The 21701-nt window shown below is 35.4% G+C and overlaps 1 protein-coding gene across 1 annotated transcript; it reads left to right on the plus strand.

Annotated features, from left to right (window-relative positions):
* The first annotated feature begins 255 nt into the window (after nt 1-255).
* Nucleotides 256-20115, plus strand: LOC143238949 (epithelial sodium channel subunit gamma-like). Its single transcript, XM_076479616.1, has 6 exons — nt 256-1997; nt 5543-5652; nt 6207-6370; nt 12759-12842; nt 16190-16304; nt 19979-20115. Exons 1-6 carry the CDS (start codon nt 1792-1794, stop codon nt 19981-19983), a joined length of 684 nt encoding a protein of 227 aa, XP_076335731.1. The 5' UTR covers nt 256-1791; the 3' UTR covers nt 19984-20115.
* The last annotated feature ends 1586 nt before the right edge of the window (nt 20116-21701 follow it).

Genomic DNA, 21701 nt, shown 5'->3' on the forward strand with positions numbered 1-21701 from the left:
TCAGACAGCTTAGGAGATTTATATTAGTACTAACTCCATATATGCATGAATACATATATATTAACTTAATAACGCAAAATAATATGATAAATTACTGTAATAAATATAATAAATGTGTGTGTGTGTATATATATATATATATATATATACTAAATTTCATAAGCAATACTGTTAATAAAAGTAACAGTAAGAGAATTATATTGTGTGCTTTACATTCCTGAAAATATAAAACTAGATGTTAGCATCATTAAATCCCAACACAACCAAAACAGCTTAACCTCCAGTGACTAATGAAGTAATTACAGCTACGTGGCTTAGAGTATCTAAATATCTGAGATAAATTAGTGTAGGTCTGGCATTAGTACAGTCAATCCCACTATTCCTTGGTGAAAGAGTAACCCAAAAGTTGGTGATGTCTAATTGCTATATTAGGAAAGGTTAATGCAGATAGCCCTCGTGTAGCTTTGCGCGAAATTCAAAATAAACAAAGAAATTGGTGCAAGACGTGTTGCTAGCAGGGTGGTTCACAAAGTTCCACTAAAGAAGTCAATGTTTGTAAAGTAATGATAAATAACAAATTATATGAAGTAAATACCAAATCGTAAAATAAATAGCAAATCATATTAACAGTGCAATTAGAATAATCAAGTAAGAAGTAAAAAATTAAATTTAATCTATGGTATGTGTAACGTAACAGTTTTATCTTTGTCAATCCCATGATCATGTACAGAGCAGTTAGCCGGAAGTAATCGGTAAAGTTAAACCTTAAAAAAAGATGAAATATCGATACACTAAATTAATAAAGCAACGTTAAGTCACGTGGGTAAGACTAATGGTGACTAAAGCGGCCGATTATCAATATAAAATAGTGTGTAAATACAACAGTTTGGAAGATGTAGTGATAGTTTTGTACGCCCGCCATCCTTTAATCTGGACATTAGGAAATTACAAATCGCCATCACTTGGACTACAAGTTACCAACAAAAAAGTAGAATTGAATTAACACAAAGGAAGAATATGTTCAGTGAAGAGATTCGAACCCGTGAAAAATATATTGAGAATCGATAGTCATAACTACTGGGACATGTTAGGCCTAAATTTCGAAGAAAAAACTTCGTTTATGACGAACGGGAGTGAGTTTGAGCTCTGCATTACATCATGCAATTTCAGATAAGTATTTAATATAATAACAAATAATCAGTAACCAATAAATAACGTAAGATGAATGATTTAGAACAGAACTGTTTAAATGGGAAGTTCATAATTTCAAAATAAAAGTGCTTTTTTTAAGTTTTGTACTTTAACGGTTTTGTTTTTTGTTTTTGAATTTCGCGCAAAGCTACACGAGGGCTATCTGCGCTAGATATTCATAATTTAGCAGTGTAAGACTAGAGAGAAGGCAGCTAGTCATCACCACCCATCGCCAATTCTTGGGCTACTCTGTACCAACGAATAATGGGATTGAGCGCTTCCACGGCTGAAAGGGCGAGCACGTTTGATGTGACGAGGATTTGAATCCGCAACTCTCGGATTACAAGTCGAGCGTCCTAACCAACTGGCCATGCCGGGCTTGTTTGTAGAGATAAAAGAGTTTGTTTTATTTCTTGTCTACCAGAATGAAACCTGATTGTTAAGTAATCAAAGTTTCGTGTAAAAACCTTCGACAATTTGGAACAATAATAATTATTGAATTAAACAGATTAAAAGTGTACAATTACGACGAAAGGCACAACCAAGTTTGTCATATTATAGATAGAGTGGCGAATATTGAACATTATAGAGAATGTATATATGTGGTTGTTTGGTCAGCCCCGCTCCTTGTTTATCACGTGCCCCCGAAACAACGACGACAATACAACAGTCCAGAAGAACCAGGACATTATTAACAAGGTAGATACTTACCTATCACTGACCGAGAACCAACGAATGGAAATCAGCACAAGTCTTCATGAAATTCTTGCGAAATGTTCATACGAAGTCTCTGACTGTTATAGCACGTAAGTAGAATTTTATTACCCAAGTTTGGTTTCCTGTATTTACCTTAACCTCACTGAAAAGTTTGTGAGGTTGTTGGGTGAGGAGAGTGTATGTAATACATATTTAAATATACTTGATGGTTGTTTATTGAACAAACCTGAGACAACTTTATCTTTAACATCGAAGAATAAGTTATAACTGATAAATACACATGAAATTTTGAGAGTACTTAAATGTATCTATATATTTTGTCATTGTGAAAATTTTAAATATTGGTAAGAAGGAAGTGCAAAGTTCAGCTTATTATTCTGTTTACACGTGGCTCAGTGGTCAACTCGGGTCCGATCAAGTTCTTAACACGGGTCAGAGCATGGCTCAGTGGTTAACATGGGTCCGAACGTGTCTCAGTGGTAAACTTGACGGACGGTGAAAACGTGCCGCTCATTGCCAAGACAGCAACAAACAAACAATCGTACATCACACTTGCTGATGTAAGGAGAACAGCCGAACCTTATTGTTAAGTCGAACAAGAGTAGCCCAAGAGGTAACGATAGCTGTTGTTGACTAGCGGGCCTTCGTAATCTAAGGGTCGCGGGTTCGAATCCCCGTCGCACCAAACATGCTTGCTTTTTCAGCCCTGGGAGCGTTATAATGTAACGGTCAATCCCATTATTCGTTGGTAAAAGAGTAGCCCAAGAGTTCGTGGTGGGTGGTGATGACTAGTTGCCTTTCCTCTGGTCTTACACTACGAAATTAAAGACAGCTAGCGCAGATAGCCGTTGTGTAGCTTTACGCGAAATTCAAAACAAACAAACAAACTAGCTGTCTTCTCTGTAGTTTCTTAGTAGTCCAACAATTGAAGATGGCTGTTGTTGACTTGCTGTCTCCTCTCTCTCTCTCTCTATATATATATATATAGTTTCTTAGTAGACCAACAGTTGAAGATGACTGCTGTTGATTAGCTGTCTCCTCTCTAGTTTCTAAGTTGTCCAAGAGTTGAAGATGGCTGTTGTTGACTAGCTGTCTCCTCTCTAGTTTCTAAGTTGTCCAAGAGTTGAAGATGGCTGTTGTTGACTAGCTGTCTCCTCTCTAGTTTCTAAGTTGTCCAAGAGTTGAAGATGGCTGTTGTTGACTAGCTGTCTCCTCCCTAGATTCTAAGTGGTTCAAGAGTTGAAGATGGCTGTTTTTGATTAGCTATATTGTCTCTAGTTTATAAGTTGAGCAAGAGTTGACGGTGGCTGTTTCTAACTAGTTATCTTTTCTCTAGTTTCTAAGTAGCCCAAGAGTTGACGATGGCTGTTGCTAACTAGCTATTTTCTCTCTAGTTTTATCAGCTTAATACTAGTGACAACTATACTCAAGTGACCCTTCTAAAGTTTTATGCCAAACGTCTGTAGGAATTAAAGATGGTACCCAGACATATTTGTGAACTAGTCTTTGTCCAGGTCTGCTGCTGAGAGGTAGAATTCAAAAACACATTTCTAACTTAAGAGATAAACGGTTAATCGAATGAAAACTGGACTTTATATTTCTCTCTTGCCAAAAGTTATGTTGTATAATATTAAATAAACTACATCAACACCTGATTCAGTTCTTTGCATTTCATTGTTTCCACTGCTGGGTGAATGTTATATGATATGTAGAGGCTGTCACAGATCTTTGGGTTTCGTTGTTTCTACTGATGATTGAATGTTCTATAATCTGTTGAGGCTGTCACAGATCTTTGGGTTTCGTTGTTTCCTCTGATGGTTGAATGTTCTACGATCTGTATAGGCTGTCACAGATCTTTGGGTTTCGTTGTTTCCTCTGATGGTTGAATGTTCTACGATCTGTATAGGCTGTCACAGATCTTCGTGTTTCATTGTTTCCACTGATGGTTGAATGTTCTATGATCTGTATAGGCTGTAACATTGTCACAGGTCTTTTTTTTAATGACGACAACGCAGTGTAGAAATAGCAAGTTTATCAAATTTGCCAGTTTGCTATTTTTAGTTTTACTCTACAGTTTAGTAGCACCAGACTCTTTCTTAGTCGTTCACTTACTTTGTAATTAATGAAAGAAAATATTCATTTTTTGTAGATTAATTTAGTATTTTTATATCTCTATCACTAATTTAAATCGTTGTTTGAGATTTTACTTGGTTTATTTCGTGATGACCTGACGATTACCGTAAAAGATCGAAACGTTGTTCGCTCCTCTACATAGAATTTTCTCCAACCATACCATCCATTTTTACATATACACTTGGTTTATTTGTTTGTCTTTATCAATTTAGCCCCTACCCTGGAACATTCGTATCTTTTACATGCGCAATGTGTTGCGTAAATGATTTGATCCTATATTTGCATGGTATACAGTATGAGTTACAGGCGTGCGATGTAGCAATTTCGGACTGTTTGGTGTGTAAAACACGTTAAAGAGAACAAAACTATTATAGGATATTTTATAAATCAAACACATAAGTTTGAAAATTAAGAGGTAGTTGGGTAAATGCTCTTCGATAATTGAATAATATAGGTATCCTGTATAAATTATACGACACTTTTATATTGAGAAAACAAATAAGTTAAAAAAATTTGACAAAGTGAAGTGACCGTTTATTACCAACTGTATGGACCTCTTTGTAACTACCGAAGCCTTCTACTGTATAAATGATATACTATATAAAAACAGCAATAATTCAATTATATCAGGCCTGACATGGACAGGTGGTGAGGGTGCTCGACTCGTAATGTGAGGGTCGTGGGCTCAAATCCCCTTAACATGTTTGAGCTTTTAGCCGTGGGATGTTATTATGTGACGGTGAATCCCAATATTACTTTTTAAAAGAGTAGCCCAAGAATTGACGGTGGGTGGTGATGACTAGCTATCTTCCATTTAGTCTTACACTACTAAATTAAAGACGACTAGCCCAGATAGCCCGCTTGTAGCTTTGCGCGAAAATTCAAAACAAAGAAACAATCAAATATATCCTGTGAAATTCTTATTAGTTGGCTTCTTATAATGGCCGTTAGATGGTGTTAAAAACATTAATAACTATAGTATTAGAATATTTTTTTGTTTGCTTCTCTGTTTTGAATTTCACGCAAAGCTACACGAGAACTATCTGCGCTAGTCGTTCCTAATTTAGCAGTGTAAGACTAGAGAGAAGGGAGCTAGTCATCACCACCCACCGCTAACTCTTGGGCTACTCTTTTACCAACGAATAGTGGGATTGGCCGTTACATTATAAAGCCCACACGGCTGAAAGAGCGAGTGTGTTTAGTGTGACGGGAATTAGATCCCGTGATCCTCGGATTACGGGTCGAGTGCCTTAACCACCTGGCCATGTCAAGCCTAGAATATTTCGAACTCATTCACTGCCTTCATTTCAAGTTTGATACTGTTTAATCACTTTGTTTGTCCCAGATATTTGGTAATTGTGACTTTTCTGTTGTGTAGTTTTCGTTCATTTATTTATCAGTAATTCCTATTCTGTAATTCAAGATATATCTATCTATACTGATGTAAAATAATAACGTTTTCTAACTATATATATGTGTGTGTGTATATTATAAATGGCAGAAGTTTCACAACGTTTTGGAGTTTTCTGTACGGAAACTGTTTTACCTTTAACCCTAAACGTGGAATGAAAGGTCGTGATACTCTGATACAAACTACAGGAGCTATGGCTGGTGGGTAGAAGTTTTCTACTTATTTATTTTGGCTGCTATGTTCTAATACATGTTTTTTTTCTTTATCTGGTAAACAGGTGTCAACTTTTGACATTAAAGTAGAAATATGAATTATTGTCAACAATCAAAAATATTCACAGATACGTTGATAATTATAAGTTTAATACTAACTTCTGAAAAAAATGTTTAATAATTTATTACTATTTTTGTTTTCCTTTAACTTCAACGAATCAGCAAGTCTCTAAACCAAACCTAACAATTATGGAAAGTTAGAACGAAACTGTTCAAGCATTTAAATTCAGCCCCATATAAGTCGAAATTTAAACATGGTTTTCTCTGGTTTTTTATTTCATTTCTTCGTATTGTGCAGCTAATGAAGGAATTTATATCGAGGTATTTACAATGAAAAATGATGAAGCATTATATACATGAACTCAGTTTTGGTAACACTGAAAACCGTAACGTTTATCAGGTTGAAACTTCAAATCATAAGTTGTGCCTTTACAATAACTCACGGAAGAACGAAAACGCAAAGTGTGATTTTGTTATTATAGGTCTAGATCTTACCTTCGGTGTACCAGATATAGTTGGAAATAGAATGGGTGAAGAAGACTTACGATTGAGGCTTGTAATACACTCTCCGCATGCCGTGCCTGATATTGAGAATGATGGTATAGACATCGCACTAGGCACATCACTTTCTGTGGGGATTGAACAGGTAATCTCTCATGTAGTACTTTCATGTTACTTTATAGAAACAAATTTTTGAGCCTCATACTTTAAATGTAACAATCAAGTGATTTTTTTAAATTTTGCGCAAAGCTGCACAAAGGCTATCTGTGCTAGCCGTCCCTAATTTTCCAGTGTAAGACTAGAGGGAAGGCAGCTAGTCATCACCACCCACCGCCAACTCTTAAGCTACTCCTTTACCAACGAACAGTGATATTGATCGTCACATTATAACATCCCTACGACTGAGAGGGCGAACATGTTTGGTGTGACGGGGATTCGAACCCGTGACCCTACGATTACGAGTCGAGTACCTTAACCAACAGATCATGCCGAGCCATTAAGTGATTTAGATAATTATAATCGCCGGTCTTATGTTCGTCAGAATTAACGTTGAACTAGTTAGGCCTGAGAATAAGCGAACTGGAACAAGCCTTTGTACTGGGAGTCAATTTGAAAAACAAAACAAAACAGTATCAGATGTGGCAGTTAACAACTTTACGTAGAACTAATAAAACTAATTGTTAGAAATGTCACGGCCGTCTTAGTTATTTGGCCCAAGAGTAAAGGCCCTCATAACAAAGTAATAACTTAGTTTAGGGTAGTCGCTGTTGTCGAGACCTGCAGCGTCCCTCTGCTGAGCGTCTCACGTCCAGTGTTCGATAATAACAGCACTAGATAATCTAAACGTATAGTCACCAGAGCTTTTGTCCAAACGTTTCAAACTTCACGCCTAATAAAACTGATAAAATCTTCAATGGTGAGCAGACATATCTTTTGTCTGACACTCGCCTCGCGCCGACCACTTTGCAACCTGCGAGTTGTGAGTTCGAATACAATCACTGTTTAGCTCGCCCTTTCAGCAGTGAGGGCGTTATAACGTGATAGTCAGTCACACTATTTGATTAAAGTAGCCCACGTAGCAGAAGGTGTAATGTTGAATGGTCCTCCTTCCTCTAGTGTAGGCCAAAAAAGCTTTTCCGTTTAATTATTACCCATGCTTATCGACTCTTGTTTACCATAACCTTCTTAGCTCACCATGGCTACGTGGTTAAGGCACTCGACTCGTAATCATTACCAGTAAGTAGTACGAAAACTTCTGTTTAGCACAAAGCTACACAACAGACGATCTACATTCTGTCCGGGCCCGGCGCTTGACTCGTAATCTGAGGGTCGCAAGTTCAAATCTCCGTCACACCAAACATACTCTCCCTTTCAGCTGTGGGGGCGTCTTAAGGGGAATACAAAAGGCGGAAGACTTTCGAAACATCGTCCTCCACACTTGTGTCTCCACAACATGTATTTGCTGTGCATTCTACGAAGTTTCATCATGAATACGCTGCCTAAACAAACTATAAAAAAAAAACAAAAAACAGTATTAATGAGTTATGTTGTTCTAATAATAGTATTAAAAGATAAAGTTATTGTAACAACAGTATTAAAATGTAGACTATTGTTACAATAATGCGAATAGGTAGTCACATTTTAACAACAGTGTGAGTTGGTAGTTTTATTGTAATAACTGTACCAATAAGTAGTATAATTGTAACCAGGGGCGTAGATTTTTTAAACCCGATGTGGGGATGATTTTTGTAACCACTTATGTGGACTGTTCAATTTGCAAATTGGTAATCTCTGATTACGTGAACCTGAAAGCTGTAAACATGCAGTCACAGAGTAATCTTGTTGCCACGATACTTCAAGGTTTCCATGTAGGTTTGTATAAGTGAGGTGTTGTGAGCAGTTTTCAAAATGTCAATAGAATAAAAACAAATATGTCACAAATTAACTGCCACATTAATTTGTTCATGCACACTGCACAGTATGACCATTATACTTGACAAGGTTACTAATAACTTTCATTGCATGAATTACGTTTTCAAATATTAATAAAATTAGTAATTACCCTTGATAAGTTTAAATCTACTGAAAAACTGTTCATGTTGTTTGATAAAAATAATTAAAATGTCTTTGCGAACTCTTGAAAATTACACATCAATACAATGTAGCACATAATTATTCATACTTTTCATTGAAGTAAGATTCATTTAGTCCTCTAGTCTATATATTCCCAAACGTAGACCTCCTTTGTGATGATCTGTTTATGAATTCTTTCATAAGCTCTTCTATATTTATCTGGTCGACCTCATCTTTGTGAGTGTGACAAACTGCCACATGGTTGAGGCGGCACTGAGACATAGTTGACCTTAACCACGTCTTCAACCGTCTTAATGCAGAAAAGCTACGTTCACATTCGCAGCTGCTTACTGGACATACAAGCAAAATTTTCATGAGAAGAAACACTTCACTAAACATCTGCCGGCTTGTTTCATGCATTTTGCAGTAAGCATCCTTCGCACCTTTCAGAGATACTGCTTTTGTTGTTCCTTTGAACATGGGCAACTGAAACTCGAGCCGTTGTGCAGATATTTCTGGATATAAGTTTATAACCGAGTTGTCAATCTTTCCAGATGTGATCATGTTCTCAAGTGCTAGATATTGCCTCAAGTAATTGTTGTCTGCATTAAATCTAGTGGCCAGATGTTCTATGACTGTGTCCACAAATTCAAAATATTGTCTTCTGTAGTAATCTCTAGCTGTTGCAGAATGGTGTGCTGAGCCATCACCTGTGATCCTTCTGGGGGGTCTGCGAATGCGAGGTAGTTCAATAGGCATCAGATCTAGGGAACTTACCTTTTTCTCAGCTTCATCTAATATCTTGTTGTAATTTCCTCTGTTCGCAATACCCACAATTGCTCAACTGTCATTGCAGATGCTTCAATTATGCCAGATACTGTCGCTGATTGTGCTTGGAATGCACGGTTTAGTTCCTCTAATGCAGCTAATGGATGCTGAGCCATCAACAATCCTAAAACTGTCTTTCCTTTGTCAGATCTGTCCAGCAGACCTCGTACTTTCACTGCTACATCTGATTTTTCATTTCCTAATTCAGACAAAGAATCAACAATGTCACTGTAGTAATCATTAGCACATGTAATTGGAGACTGGCGGCACAACCAGCTTGTTGGACACAGTGGGCGGACGTATTTAACTGGACCATTGTGGCTGTCTGACGATACAATATTTTCAAAGATTGTTTTGTATTTCCTGACCTCTGAAGCAAGACACCAAGTTCATGTACCTGCTGGATAGAATCTCGAACACAGTCACAAGCTTTAACTGCATGTTGCATTATTAAATTAGCCTTGTGTGCTCTGCAGTGAAGAAACAAAGCTGACGGTTGCTTCTCTTTTATTTTTGCCTGGCATCCATTGTACGCACTACTCATGTTAGCGGTTCCATCATAAGTTTGTACTCTTAATCCTGACAGTGGTAAATTGAGTCTAGTCAGTACATCAAGTATAGTCGAGAATATTGTTTCACTAGTTGTTTTGGAAACACTGTACAAACCAAGAAATGTCTCTTGGACGTCAAGGTTCTCATCTACGTATCGTACACATATTGCTTCCTGTTCGGCATCTGTAACATCTTGAGTGCCATCAACCATTCATGCAAAGATTTTACTTTGCTGCACTTCGTGTGCTATGTTCCTCAACATTTGATAGCTGAGAGGCCCGAACCTGTCGTTAACTGTACACTAAACGTACAGTATGGTCAGCAACTTCGGCAGCTAAAGATTGTTAGGCGTTCGACAATAAAACCGGCTAGACATGCATAAGAACAAATGGCGTAGGAAAGCCGCACAATGTACACATAAGATTGATGCAGCTACAAGCTACAAATAGCCTGCCAGATCTAGATCACAGGAGTTTACGCTTGGAAGTAATATTTGTCAATTTCATGCTATGTTCAATCTGTTGTGACGAAAAGTTTACTTAATCTTACACTACGTACAAGACGTAGGTAGATTCTGTGATAGTGCTTGCAAGCCTTGCATGTATACTTAGGCCTACTGACATCATGATACAAACTATCGCTTAGATCAAAAAAGCTTAGAAGCACGCCTGTATTAAAGATGTACATTTCGGCTACTGAAAAAGTTTACATCTAGACCTAATTATGTAATTCGATTGGTAAAAACACTAGAATCACAAGAACAAACACACAATTTGTAGGCCTGTGATGCAATAAAACAATTCAACAGACTAAACTGTAGGGGGGATGATTGTATGCATCATACCCCCCACCTAAAATGAAGGGGGATGTATACCCTCCCCTCCAGAATCTACGCCCTGGTTGTAACAATAGTATTAAAAAGTAGACTTATTGTAACAATAGTATCAATATTTAATCTTATTTTAACAATAGTGTTAGTAGGTAGTCTTATTGTAACAACAGTATCAATAAGTAATATTGTTGTAACAACAGTGTCAGTTGGCAGTCTTATTGTAACAACAGTGACAATAGGTAGCATTGTTGTAACAATATTATTAAAAAGGAAGGTTTTTTTGTAACAATAATGTCGATAGGTTGTCTTATTTTAACACCAGTGTCAGTAGGTACTCTTATTTTAATAACAGTTTTAGTAGGTAGTTTTATTGTAACAAAAGTGTGGGTGAGTAATATTGTTGTAACAATAGTATTAAAAGTAGACTTATTGTAAGAATAGTGCCAACAGGTAGTCTTATTTTTACAACAGTGTCAGTAGGTAGTCTTGTTGTGACAAAAAGTGTTAATTTGAAAGTTTGTTGAATGGGCAATAACTGCCTGTTCGGAGACACGAGTGTAGTGGACGACGTTTGGAAAGTCTTCCGCCTTTTGTATTCTTATGAAACATTGTCCTCTACACTTGTGTCTCCACAACATGTATTTGCTGTACATTCTACGAAGTTTCATCATGAATACGCTGCCTAAACAAACTATAAAAAAAAACAACAGAATTAATGCGTTATGTTGTTGTAATAATAGTATTAAAAGGTAAAGTTATTGTAACAATGGTATTAATAGGTAGTCTTATTGTAACAATAATGTCAACAGGTAGACTTATTGTAACAAAGTATTAAAATGCAGACTTATTGTAACAACAGTATTAATAGGTAGTTTTATTTTGACAACAGTGTAAGTAGGTAGTCTTATTTTAACCACAGTGTCAGTATGTAGTGTTATTGTAACAAGTGTCAATAAAAAGTATTGTTGTGACAATAGGATTAAAAGGTAGACTTATTATAACAATAGTGTCAATATGTAGTCTTACGTGAACAATAGTGTCAGTAGGTAGGCTTATTGTAAGAACAGTGTCAAAAAGTAGTATTCTTACAACAACAGTGTCAAAAGTTAGATTTATTGTAAGAATAATTCCTGTAGGTTGTATTATTTTAACATCAGTGTTAGTAGGTGTTCTTATTATGAGAACAGTGTTAGTAGGTAGTCGTACTGTAGTAACAGTGTTAATAAGTAGTATTGTTCTGACAATAGTTTTAAAAGGTAGACTTATTGTAACAACTTATCAGTTTGTAATTTTATTGTAACAGTAGTGTGAATAGGTAGTCCCACTGTAACAATAGCATTAATAAGTAGTCTTATTGTAACAATAGCATTGAAAAGTAGTATTCTTGTAGCAATAGTATTAAAAGGTAGGTTTATTGTAACAATGGTGTCAATAGGTAATCTTATTGCAACAATAGTGTGAATAGGTAGTCTAATTGTGACAATAGTATTAATAGGTAGTCTTCCTGTAATAATAACATCAATAGGTAACCTTATTGCAAGAATAGTGTTAATAGGTTGTCTTATTTTAATAAGTGTTAATAGGTGGTCTTATTGTAGTAAGAGATGTAAAAGATATTCTTATTCGAAAAATAGTATTTACAATTAGTTATTGTAAAAATAATGTTAACAGATAACCTTAATGTAACAATTTTGTTTATATTTTTTTTCTTTTTAATAGCTGGTGCTGTTGTAACAAGAATGTTAACAGCTGGTAATATTGTAATAAAAGAATTTTTATAGCTGGCATTATTGAAAGAAAAATGTTAATAGCTGGTATTATTGCAATAAGAATAGTGTTGGGAGCTGGTACTATTGTAACAAGTGTTAATAGCATGTACTACTGTAATAACCAGAATGGTAATAGCTGGCATTATTGTAACAAGAGTGTTGATATCTGGTACCATTGTAACAAGAATGTTAATACCTGTAATTATTGTCATAAGAATGTTAATAATATATAGATGGCGTTATTGTAATAACAATAGTATTGATAGCTGCTACTATTCTTAGAAGAATGTTAATAGTTGGTACTATTGTAATTACAAGAACATTAATAGCTGGTATTATTGTAACAAGAATGCTAATAGTTGATACTACAGTAACAACAACAGTGTTTATAGCTGGTACTATTGTAACAATAGTGCTAATAGCTGTTTTCGTTCTTACAAGAATTGTGTTAATAGCTTCTCTTTTTCTTATTGAATTAGGTGGACTATCATCGTTTACCAGAGCCATACACTGATGGATGTTACAAAGATGACAAAAACGAACCAGGTGCTTACAACAAGAAGGTTAGTGACGTAACGGAATAGTACGTCACGAGGAAGATATGTCACGTGATAAAGACACGTGCTTTTAATAATGGGATTTTTTGTTTTGTTCAGTTTTCAATCAAAACTTAATGTGTTTTAATTCAATCTTAACCTTTGCATTTTAACATGTTTAATTTCAACCTTAACCTTTATATTTTAACACGTTTTAATTCAACCTTAACCTGTGTATTTATCGTCTTAATTCAGTTTTAACCTTTGTATTTTAACATTGTTTAATTCAACCTGAACCTCTGTATTTTACCGTGTTTTAATTCAATCTCAACCTCTGTATTTTGACATGTTTTAATTCAACCTTAACCTGTGTATTTATAGTTTTAATTCAGTCTTAACCTTTATATTTTAACATGTTTTAATTCAATCTTATCCCATGTATTTTGACTGATTATATATTACTGTTCCTAGATGCACTGTTGTAAACCTATACAACATAGACACCACATGCATAGCTTTGTACTTAACTACACACACACACACACACACACACACACACACACACACACACACACACACACACACACAAACGATCATTATCCTGAATATTTTAAATAAATTAATTATAAATATGTATCCTGCTTATTTTTCCATTAATAGCGACAGTAGTAAATGAATTCCATTTGAAAAGACTGAAAAAAAAATGTTAACACTGAGGAGTTTCTAGACTGGGATATCCAGTGTTGAAGAGTTTCGTTTGTTTGTTTGACCATCGGGCTACCTCCGCTTGTCATTATTAATACTGAGTCAATCGATTAACACTGTTGTTTTTGAATTTTGTACAAAGCTACACGAGGGCTATCTGCGCTAGCATCCCCTACTTTAGCATTGTATTACTAGAGGGAAGGCAGCTAGTCATTATCACCAACCACCAACTCTTGGGTTACTCTTTTACTAACGAATAGTGGGATTGACCGTAACATCATAAGACTCTCACGGCTGAAAGGGCGAGCATTTTTAGTGTGACAGGGATTCGAACCCGCGACCCTCCGATTACGACTCGAACGCCTTAACCCACCTGGCCATGCTAGACCCGATAAATTAAAGGGAAGGCAGTTAGTAAGTAGAATCAACTGCCAATTTTGGCTACACCAATTTAAACGTGGGATTTAACTTTTACTTCTAATCATAACCGAATTCAGAAAATTTAAAGCTCAATTTTGCATCAGCAGGGCCCAAATTTTTGGTCTTTGGATCCACACTATACTAGTCACTGAGCGATGAATAGCGGCGTATTGTTAATGTCGTGATACATTATTGATTAATTATCTATTATATGCATATTAGTGAATTATGTAAATTAAAGTTTCTTAAGAATATTTATATATTATAGACAACTTGATTTCTGTCATAATTACTAGTTACTGATTTAATAACTTTCATCCATTAAAGTATTTCGACATAAATATTATTGTGACAAATCTGAAATTTCTGTGTTCTTTAAGTAATTTAATGTACTTTCCTTAATTTGTTATTAGTGACAGTCAGCTGTTTCTTATACTTACTTATTTACAGGTTAGGAGAGTTTAATAGTTGTGGAGCCTTTTTGTATACCATATATCATCTATTACCCCTAGTGATGCAGTGCTGCATCTATATAAAGACCAACCACTAACCACTTTCATTTATAGCCAAGAAATTTGACCTTAGCACCTGATCTCATCTCAACAATAATCTACTCAAGTAACTTCGTGGTACCTGAACTCCTCCAAACAATAATCTACTCAAGGTACTTCGTGGTACCTAAACTCATCCAAACAATAATCTACTCATGGTACTTTATGGTACCTGAACTCCTCCAAACAATAATCTACTCAAGGTGCTTCGTGGTACCTAAACTCCTCCAAACAATAATCTACTCAAGGTGCTTCGTGGTACCTAAACTCCTCCAAACAATAATCTACTCAAGGTGCTTCGTGGTACCTAAACTCCTCCAAACAATAATCTACTCAAGGTGCTTCGTGGTACCTAAACTCCTCCAAACAATAATCTACTCAAGGTGCTTCAGTGGTACCTAAACTCCTCCAAACAATAATCTACTCAAGGTGCTTCGTGGTACCTAAACTCCTCCAAACAATAATCTACTCAAGGTGCTTGTGGTACCTAAACTCCTCCAAACAATAATCTACTCAAGGTGCTTGTGGTACCTAAACTCCTCCAAACAATAATCTACTCAAGGTGCTTGTGGTACCTAAACTCCTCCAAACAATAATCTACTCAAGGTGCTTGGTGGTACCTAAACTCCTCCAAACAATAATCTACTCAAGGTGCTTGGTGGTACCTAAACTCCTCCAAACAATAATCTACTCAAGGTGCTTCTGTGGTACCTAAACTCCTCCAAACAATAATCTACTCAAGGTGCTTCGTGGTACCTAAACTCCTCCAAACAATAATCTACTCAAGGTGCTTGTGGTACCTAAACTCCTCCAAACAATAATCTACTCAAGGTGCTTGTGGTACCTAAACTCCTCCAAACAATAATCTACTCAAGGTACTTCGTGGTACCTAAACTCCTCCAAACAATAATCTACTCAAGGTGCTTGTGGTACCTAAACTCCTCCAAACAATAATCTACTCAAGGTGCTTGTGGTACCTAAACTCCTCCAAACAATAATCTACTCAAGGTGCTTCGTGGTACCTAAACTCCTCCAAACAATAATCTACTCAAGGTACTTCGTGGTACCTAAACTCCTCCAAACAATAATCTACTCAAGGTACTTAGGTGGTACCTAAACTCCTCCAAACAATAATCTACTCAAGGTGCTTCAGTGGTACCTAAACTCCTCCAAACAATAATCTACTCAAGGTACCATTGGTACCTAAACTCCTCCAAACAATAATCTACTCAAGGTACTTCGTGGTACCTCAACTTCTCCAAACAATAATCTACTCAAGGTACTTTGTGGTACCCCTACAATAATCTGCTGAACCTTGTTCCTCACATCTCACCTTCCACCATCTACGTGATACTTTGTTCATGACACTATTTGGAGATCTTAAAATTATTTACAATAACTACCTTGACCACCTGGGATCAATCACTTTCCAGTTAAGTAAGGACCGTTTATTATCACACGAGCCGCCAAAACTCTCAAAGGCTTTCTGTATATGTATAATAAAACTTGTTTTATTTCATAAATTCAACAAAGTTGTTCAATGAGCTTTTACGTCTTTGTTCTCTTTAGGGATCAAACCTTAAATTATCACTATAAACAATAGATCTTAGTGCTGAGCTGTATAAACACAATGTAACTGTATAATTGTATAAACTATTTTATCTTTTATTATAATGTATTTTCTCTTTTCTTAACCAGCAATGCTTCCAGAAATGTTTACAACTTTTAAGTAATGAAACATGTGGTTGTGGGGACCCAACAATTAATTTACCTGATGGAGTACCACCCTGCCACCTTAAAGAAGCTAATGATGGTAAGAAAAGAACAGTATTTAGTAGTACAACCTTACCATCTTAAGGAACCTACTGAAGGAGGGTAAAAAAACAGTATTTATGTGTACAACCCTGCTACCTTAAGGAAGGTACTGATAATAAGTAAAGAACAGTATTTATCTAGTACCACCCTGCTAACTTAAAGAAGGTACTGATGGTAAGTGAGGAACAGTATTTATCTAGTACCACCCTGCTAACTTAAAGAAGGTACTGATGGTAAGTGAGGAACAGTATTTATCTAGTACCACCCTGCTAACTTAAAGAAGGTACTGATGGTAAGTAAAGAACAGTATTTATCTAGTACCACCCTGCTAACATAAGGAAGGTACTGATGGTAAGTAAAGAATGGTATTTATGTAGTACCATCCTGCTATCTTGAGGAGTGTACTGATGGTATGTAAAGAACAGTTATAATGTTGTTCCACCGTGCTAACGTAAGGAAGGTACTGAAGGTAAGTAAAGAACAGTATTTATCTAGTACCACCCTGCTAACTTAAGGAAGGTACTGATGGTAAGTAAAGAATGGTATTTATGTAGTACCACCCTGCTAACTTAAAGAAGGTACTGGTGGTAAGTAAAGAACAGTATTTATCTAGTACCACCCTGCTAACTTAAGGAAGGTACTGATGGTAAGTAAAGAATGGTATTTATGTAGTACCACCCTGCTATCTTGAGGGTGTACTGATGGTATGTAAAGAACAGTTATAATGTTGTTCCACCCGTGCTAACGTAAGGAAGGTACTGAAGGTAAGTAAAGAACAGTATTTATGTAGTACCACCCTGCTAACTTAAAGAAGGTACTGGTGGAAAGTAAAGAACAGTATTTATCTAGTACCACCCTGCTAACTTAAGGAAGGTACTGATGGTAAGTAAAGAACAGTATTTATGTAGTACCACCCTGCTAACTTAAAGAAGGTACTGGTGGAAAGTAAAGAACAGTATTTATCTAGTACCACCCTGCTAACTTAAGGAAGGTACTGATGGTAAGTAAAGAATGGTATTTATGTAGTACCACCCTGCTATCTTGAGGAGTGTACTGATGGTATGTAAAGAACAGTTATAATGTTGTTCCACCGTGCTAACGTAAGGAAGGTACTGAAGGTAAGTAAAGAACAGTATTTATGTAGTACCACCTTTTTAACTTAAAGAAGGTACTGGTGGTAAGTAAAGAACAGTATTTATCTAGTACCACCCTGCTAACTTAAGGAAGGTACTGATGGTAAGTAAAGAATGGTATTTATGTAGTACCACCCTGCTATCTTAAGGAGTGTACTGATGGTATGTAAAGAACAGTTATAATGTTGTTCCACCGTGCTAACGTAAGGAAGGTACTGAAGGTAAGTAAAGAACAGTATTTATCTAGTACCACCCTGCTAACGTAAGGAAGGTACTGAAGGTAAGTAAAGAACAGTATTTATCTAGTACCACCCTGCTAACTTAAGGAAGGTACTGATGGTAAGTAAAGAACGGCATTTATGTAGTACCATGCTTCCTTCAGGAAAGTACTGATTGTAAGTAAAGAACACTATTATTGTAGTACCACTGAGCTAACATAAGGAAGGAACTGAAGGTAAGTAAATAACAGTATTTATGAACATCTTTATTAAATCTATGTCCCAAATAAAATGAATAGTATATGGAAAAAGATAGACCTAGGAATTGTACAATTAATAGTTTCTGTGAGTGTTATCAAGACACCATAACTCGTATTGATGGAGAGTGTTCGTTTTATTATAACCAAACCACATTGTGCTATTTGCTTTGTCTGTCAAAGAGCATTGTACCACTGATTTTAATATTATAAATCCAAACACTTACTGCTGTCTTAACAGTGGATGGTTTACACTATTAACCGTAAGTAGTTTAAAAAATTACATAAATATCAAAAGTGTGCAAGCTCCATTCTACTCTAAAAGTACATTCTTTGCAAATGTTGTGTGAAGTGACATTTCTTACTATTGATAAATACAATCTTTATTCTATGGTAGAATGTTAAATATATATTGATATATTTCTCGTTCTATGAAAAAAAATGTTAAAATATAGATTAACATTCTTTATTCTATAGTGAAAACAATATTAGTCGTTTTAATCAAAATTAATGGAATAACAGCTAAAACAAATTATCTGCGAGATATATTTGTAATATTGACTGCATATTCCAAATTTTTATTTCAAGAAACATTATTAATGCTACTTAAATTACTTAGTTTACAGGTTTTAATGACACTTGTTTTGTACTGTAGTAATGTTTCAGATACTTATCTTATAAATGTTGCATTTAAGATTAAAAGTTACAAATCACTTATTGTTTAGAAGCTTCCCAGAGGGAAATAACATAGAAGTAAATATAGTTCGTGGCTAATTATTTGCAAATTGAATAGAATATTTATGGATATTATTGTTTTTGTAATTATGTAAGTGTGTCCTGCAGTTTATACAAAACAAAATTTATTTAAAATAATTATCTGTGTTTTCTAGTGGTGTAAAAGATATCCAGATAAATGCATAAAGTTCAAATCGAGATAACTGCCATTTTAAGATTCTGTAAACGAATTTATAGAAGACAAACGTTTTTATTTAATGAAAAATTAATCCGGCAATGTAATTATTCAATAATATAATTTTATAAACTGTACTTATGCACTAATGTTAACATATAAAAATGTCTTTGCTTGAAGTAAAATCTATCGAAGAATTTTAAGGATGAAATAATTTGGTTGTTACGAAACTTTTATCGAGACGTTTCGCGGCATCTAGAAAAGATTTATGGGTATTCTTAGTATTTTTTATGTAAACACGAGTAAACAAAACATCAACGAAATACAATACGAAGTGAGGCTCTAACGGGTTTTGTGTTTTTTGAAGGACACGTGTGTAAAATATATGGTCTGAAACTGACCACGCCTACACATCTTAGAAACTAAAATTGACCTTGACACCCTTCACAGAAAAATAAATTGATCTTGACACCCTTCGTAGCCACTAAAATTGACCTCGTCCACCCTTCATAGATATTAAATTTGTTTGAATCAGTGACGAGCTAAAACTTAGTTATTTTTATCAGTCATGGACTAAAAACTAGTAACTATTTAGATGGAACATAAACTGATTAAATGTAGGTAAATCAGGTGAGTTAAGGCGTTCGACCTGTAATCTGAGGGTCGCGGGTTCGAATTCCGGTCGCACCAAACATATTCGCTCTTTCAGTTGGGGGGGGCATTATAATGTGACGGTCAATCCAACTATTCGTTGGTAAAAGAGTAGCCCAAGAAGTGGCGGTGGGAGGTGATGACTAACTGCCTTCCCTCTAGTCTTAGAGACGGCTAGCGCAGATAGTCCTCGTGTAGCTTTGCGAGAAATTCAAAACAGATAAAATAAACAAGTAAATCATTACCTCCTAGTGTTTGATGCAATTTTTATTGAAATCCTAGGAAATAATGAAGGTTGAAATATTGAATACTAAATTAAGGTTGGAAAAGTGTAAACTCCAGTTATCCAATTCTCTGTTATTAGTTTGTGATAATTAAAAATGCATCAGAATGAAATATTTCGTTCCAAGCAATGTGTGCGAACTTCATTTAAAAATTAATATAATTTTTAAGTATTGTTTTTGTACTACACCTATTGGTAACTGTATAAATCCTTTTCCTAGAATGAACTTTTGGAGAGTATTAGCAAGAGTATTTGTCTATATTCAAACTAAGAAAAGAATTGTCTACACCAGTAACCTTAAATACGAGGTAGGTGTTTGATGCTACATTTCAAGGTCTAATAAGATGTAGAAATAAACTTCTTAATACATGAGTTTTGGTGCAAAGTAGCAGGGTAAAATCTTAAGAAATCATTTCTCTATTTTGATAAAGATGATTAACATTTAGAATTAACAATTACAGGTTAATCACAGCGTAACATTTGTAAGCCAGAATTACAGGTTAATCACAATGTAACAGAAGCAACAATTACAGATTAAACACAGTGCAACATTTAGAAGGAACGATTACAGGTAAAACAGAGTGTAACAATTACAGGTTAATTCTGTTTAGCATTTAGAAGCCACAACTACAGGTTAATCAGAGTGTAATGTTTAAAAGCGACAATTACAGGTTAACACAGTGTAACATTTAGAAGCAACAATTACAGGTTAATCAGAGTGTAACACTTAGAAGCAACAATTACAGGTTAATCAGAGTGTAACACTTAGAAGCAACAATTACAGGTTAATCAGAGTGTAACACTTAGAAGCAACAATTACAGGTTAATCAGAGTGTAACACTTAGAAGCAACAATTACAGGTTAATCAGAGTGTAACACTTAGAAGCAACAATTACAGGTTAATCAGAGTGTAACACTTAGAAGCAACAATTACAGGTTAATCAGAGTGTAACACTTAGAAGCAACAATTACAGGTTAATCAGAGTGTAACACTTAGAAGCAACAATTACAGGTTAATCAGAGTGTAACACTTAGAAGCAACAATTACAGGTTAATCAGAGTGTAACACTTAGAAGCAACAATTACAGGTTAATCAGAGTGTAACACTTAGAAGCAACAATTACAGGTTAATCAGAGTGTAACACTTAGAAGCAACAATTACAGGTTAATCAGAGTGTAACACTTAGAAGCAACAATTACAGGTTAATCAGAGTGTAACACTTAGAAGCAACAATTACAGGTTAATCAGAGTGTAACACTTAGAAGCAACAATTACAGGTTAATCAGAGTGTAACACTTAGAAGCAACAATTACAGGTTAATCAGAGTGTAACACTTAGAAGCAACAATTACAGGTTAATCAGAGTGTAACATTTGGAAGCATCATTTACAGATTATTATCTGTACTCTCAGGAGCTTTGTCTGTGAGAACTAACGCACTTCATACTATGGTAGAATAACAAAATATCATATTTTTTGTAATATTTGTTTGTATGATACGTGGTTTTGTTAAAAGTGGCTTGGTGAAAACATGTTTATGGTGTGTGGTTTCAAGTATTTTACCAAATTATGTTGATATACTCTGTTTCCAACATTTATTTTCCCTCTAATACCAATGAAAAGCTCCAACCTTCACTTTTATATTCATGCTAGACCCAGGATGTGTTGAGGAATCTCGGAGGTCAATTTAGTCTGTGGCTGGGCATTTCCCTCACTTTTACCTTCAAAAGAACCGTGCAGCTTATGAAAGATATCTTTGTTAAGTTCTGGAAAGGAAAACGTTCATTGAAGGTTTCTCCAGATCCGTAATCAGGAAGTTCCAAGAACGTCTTCGTTGTCTTTCAGACTGACGTTGTTTTCTTAACTAATACGCAATTACTGCCTAGCAGATATATATCATACTTAGTGAACCAGCTAGAATCTTCCTAAAACAGCTTGTTTATT

Source organism: Tachypleus tridentatus, chromosome 13 (genome assembly GCF_004210375.1).
Source record: "Tachypleus tridentatus isolate NWPU-2018 chromosome 13, ASM421037v1, whole genome shotgun sequence".
Classification (NCBI taxonomy): domain Eukaryota; kingdom Metazoa; phylum Arthropoda; class Merostomata; order Xiphosura; family Limulidae; genus Tachypleus; species Tachypleus tridentatus.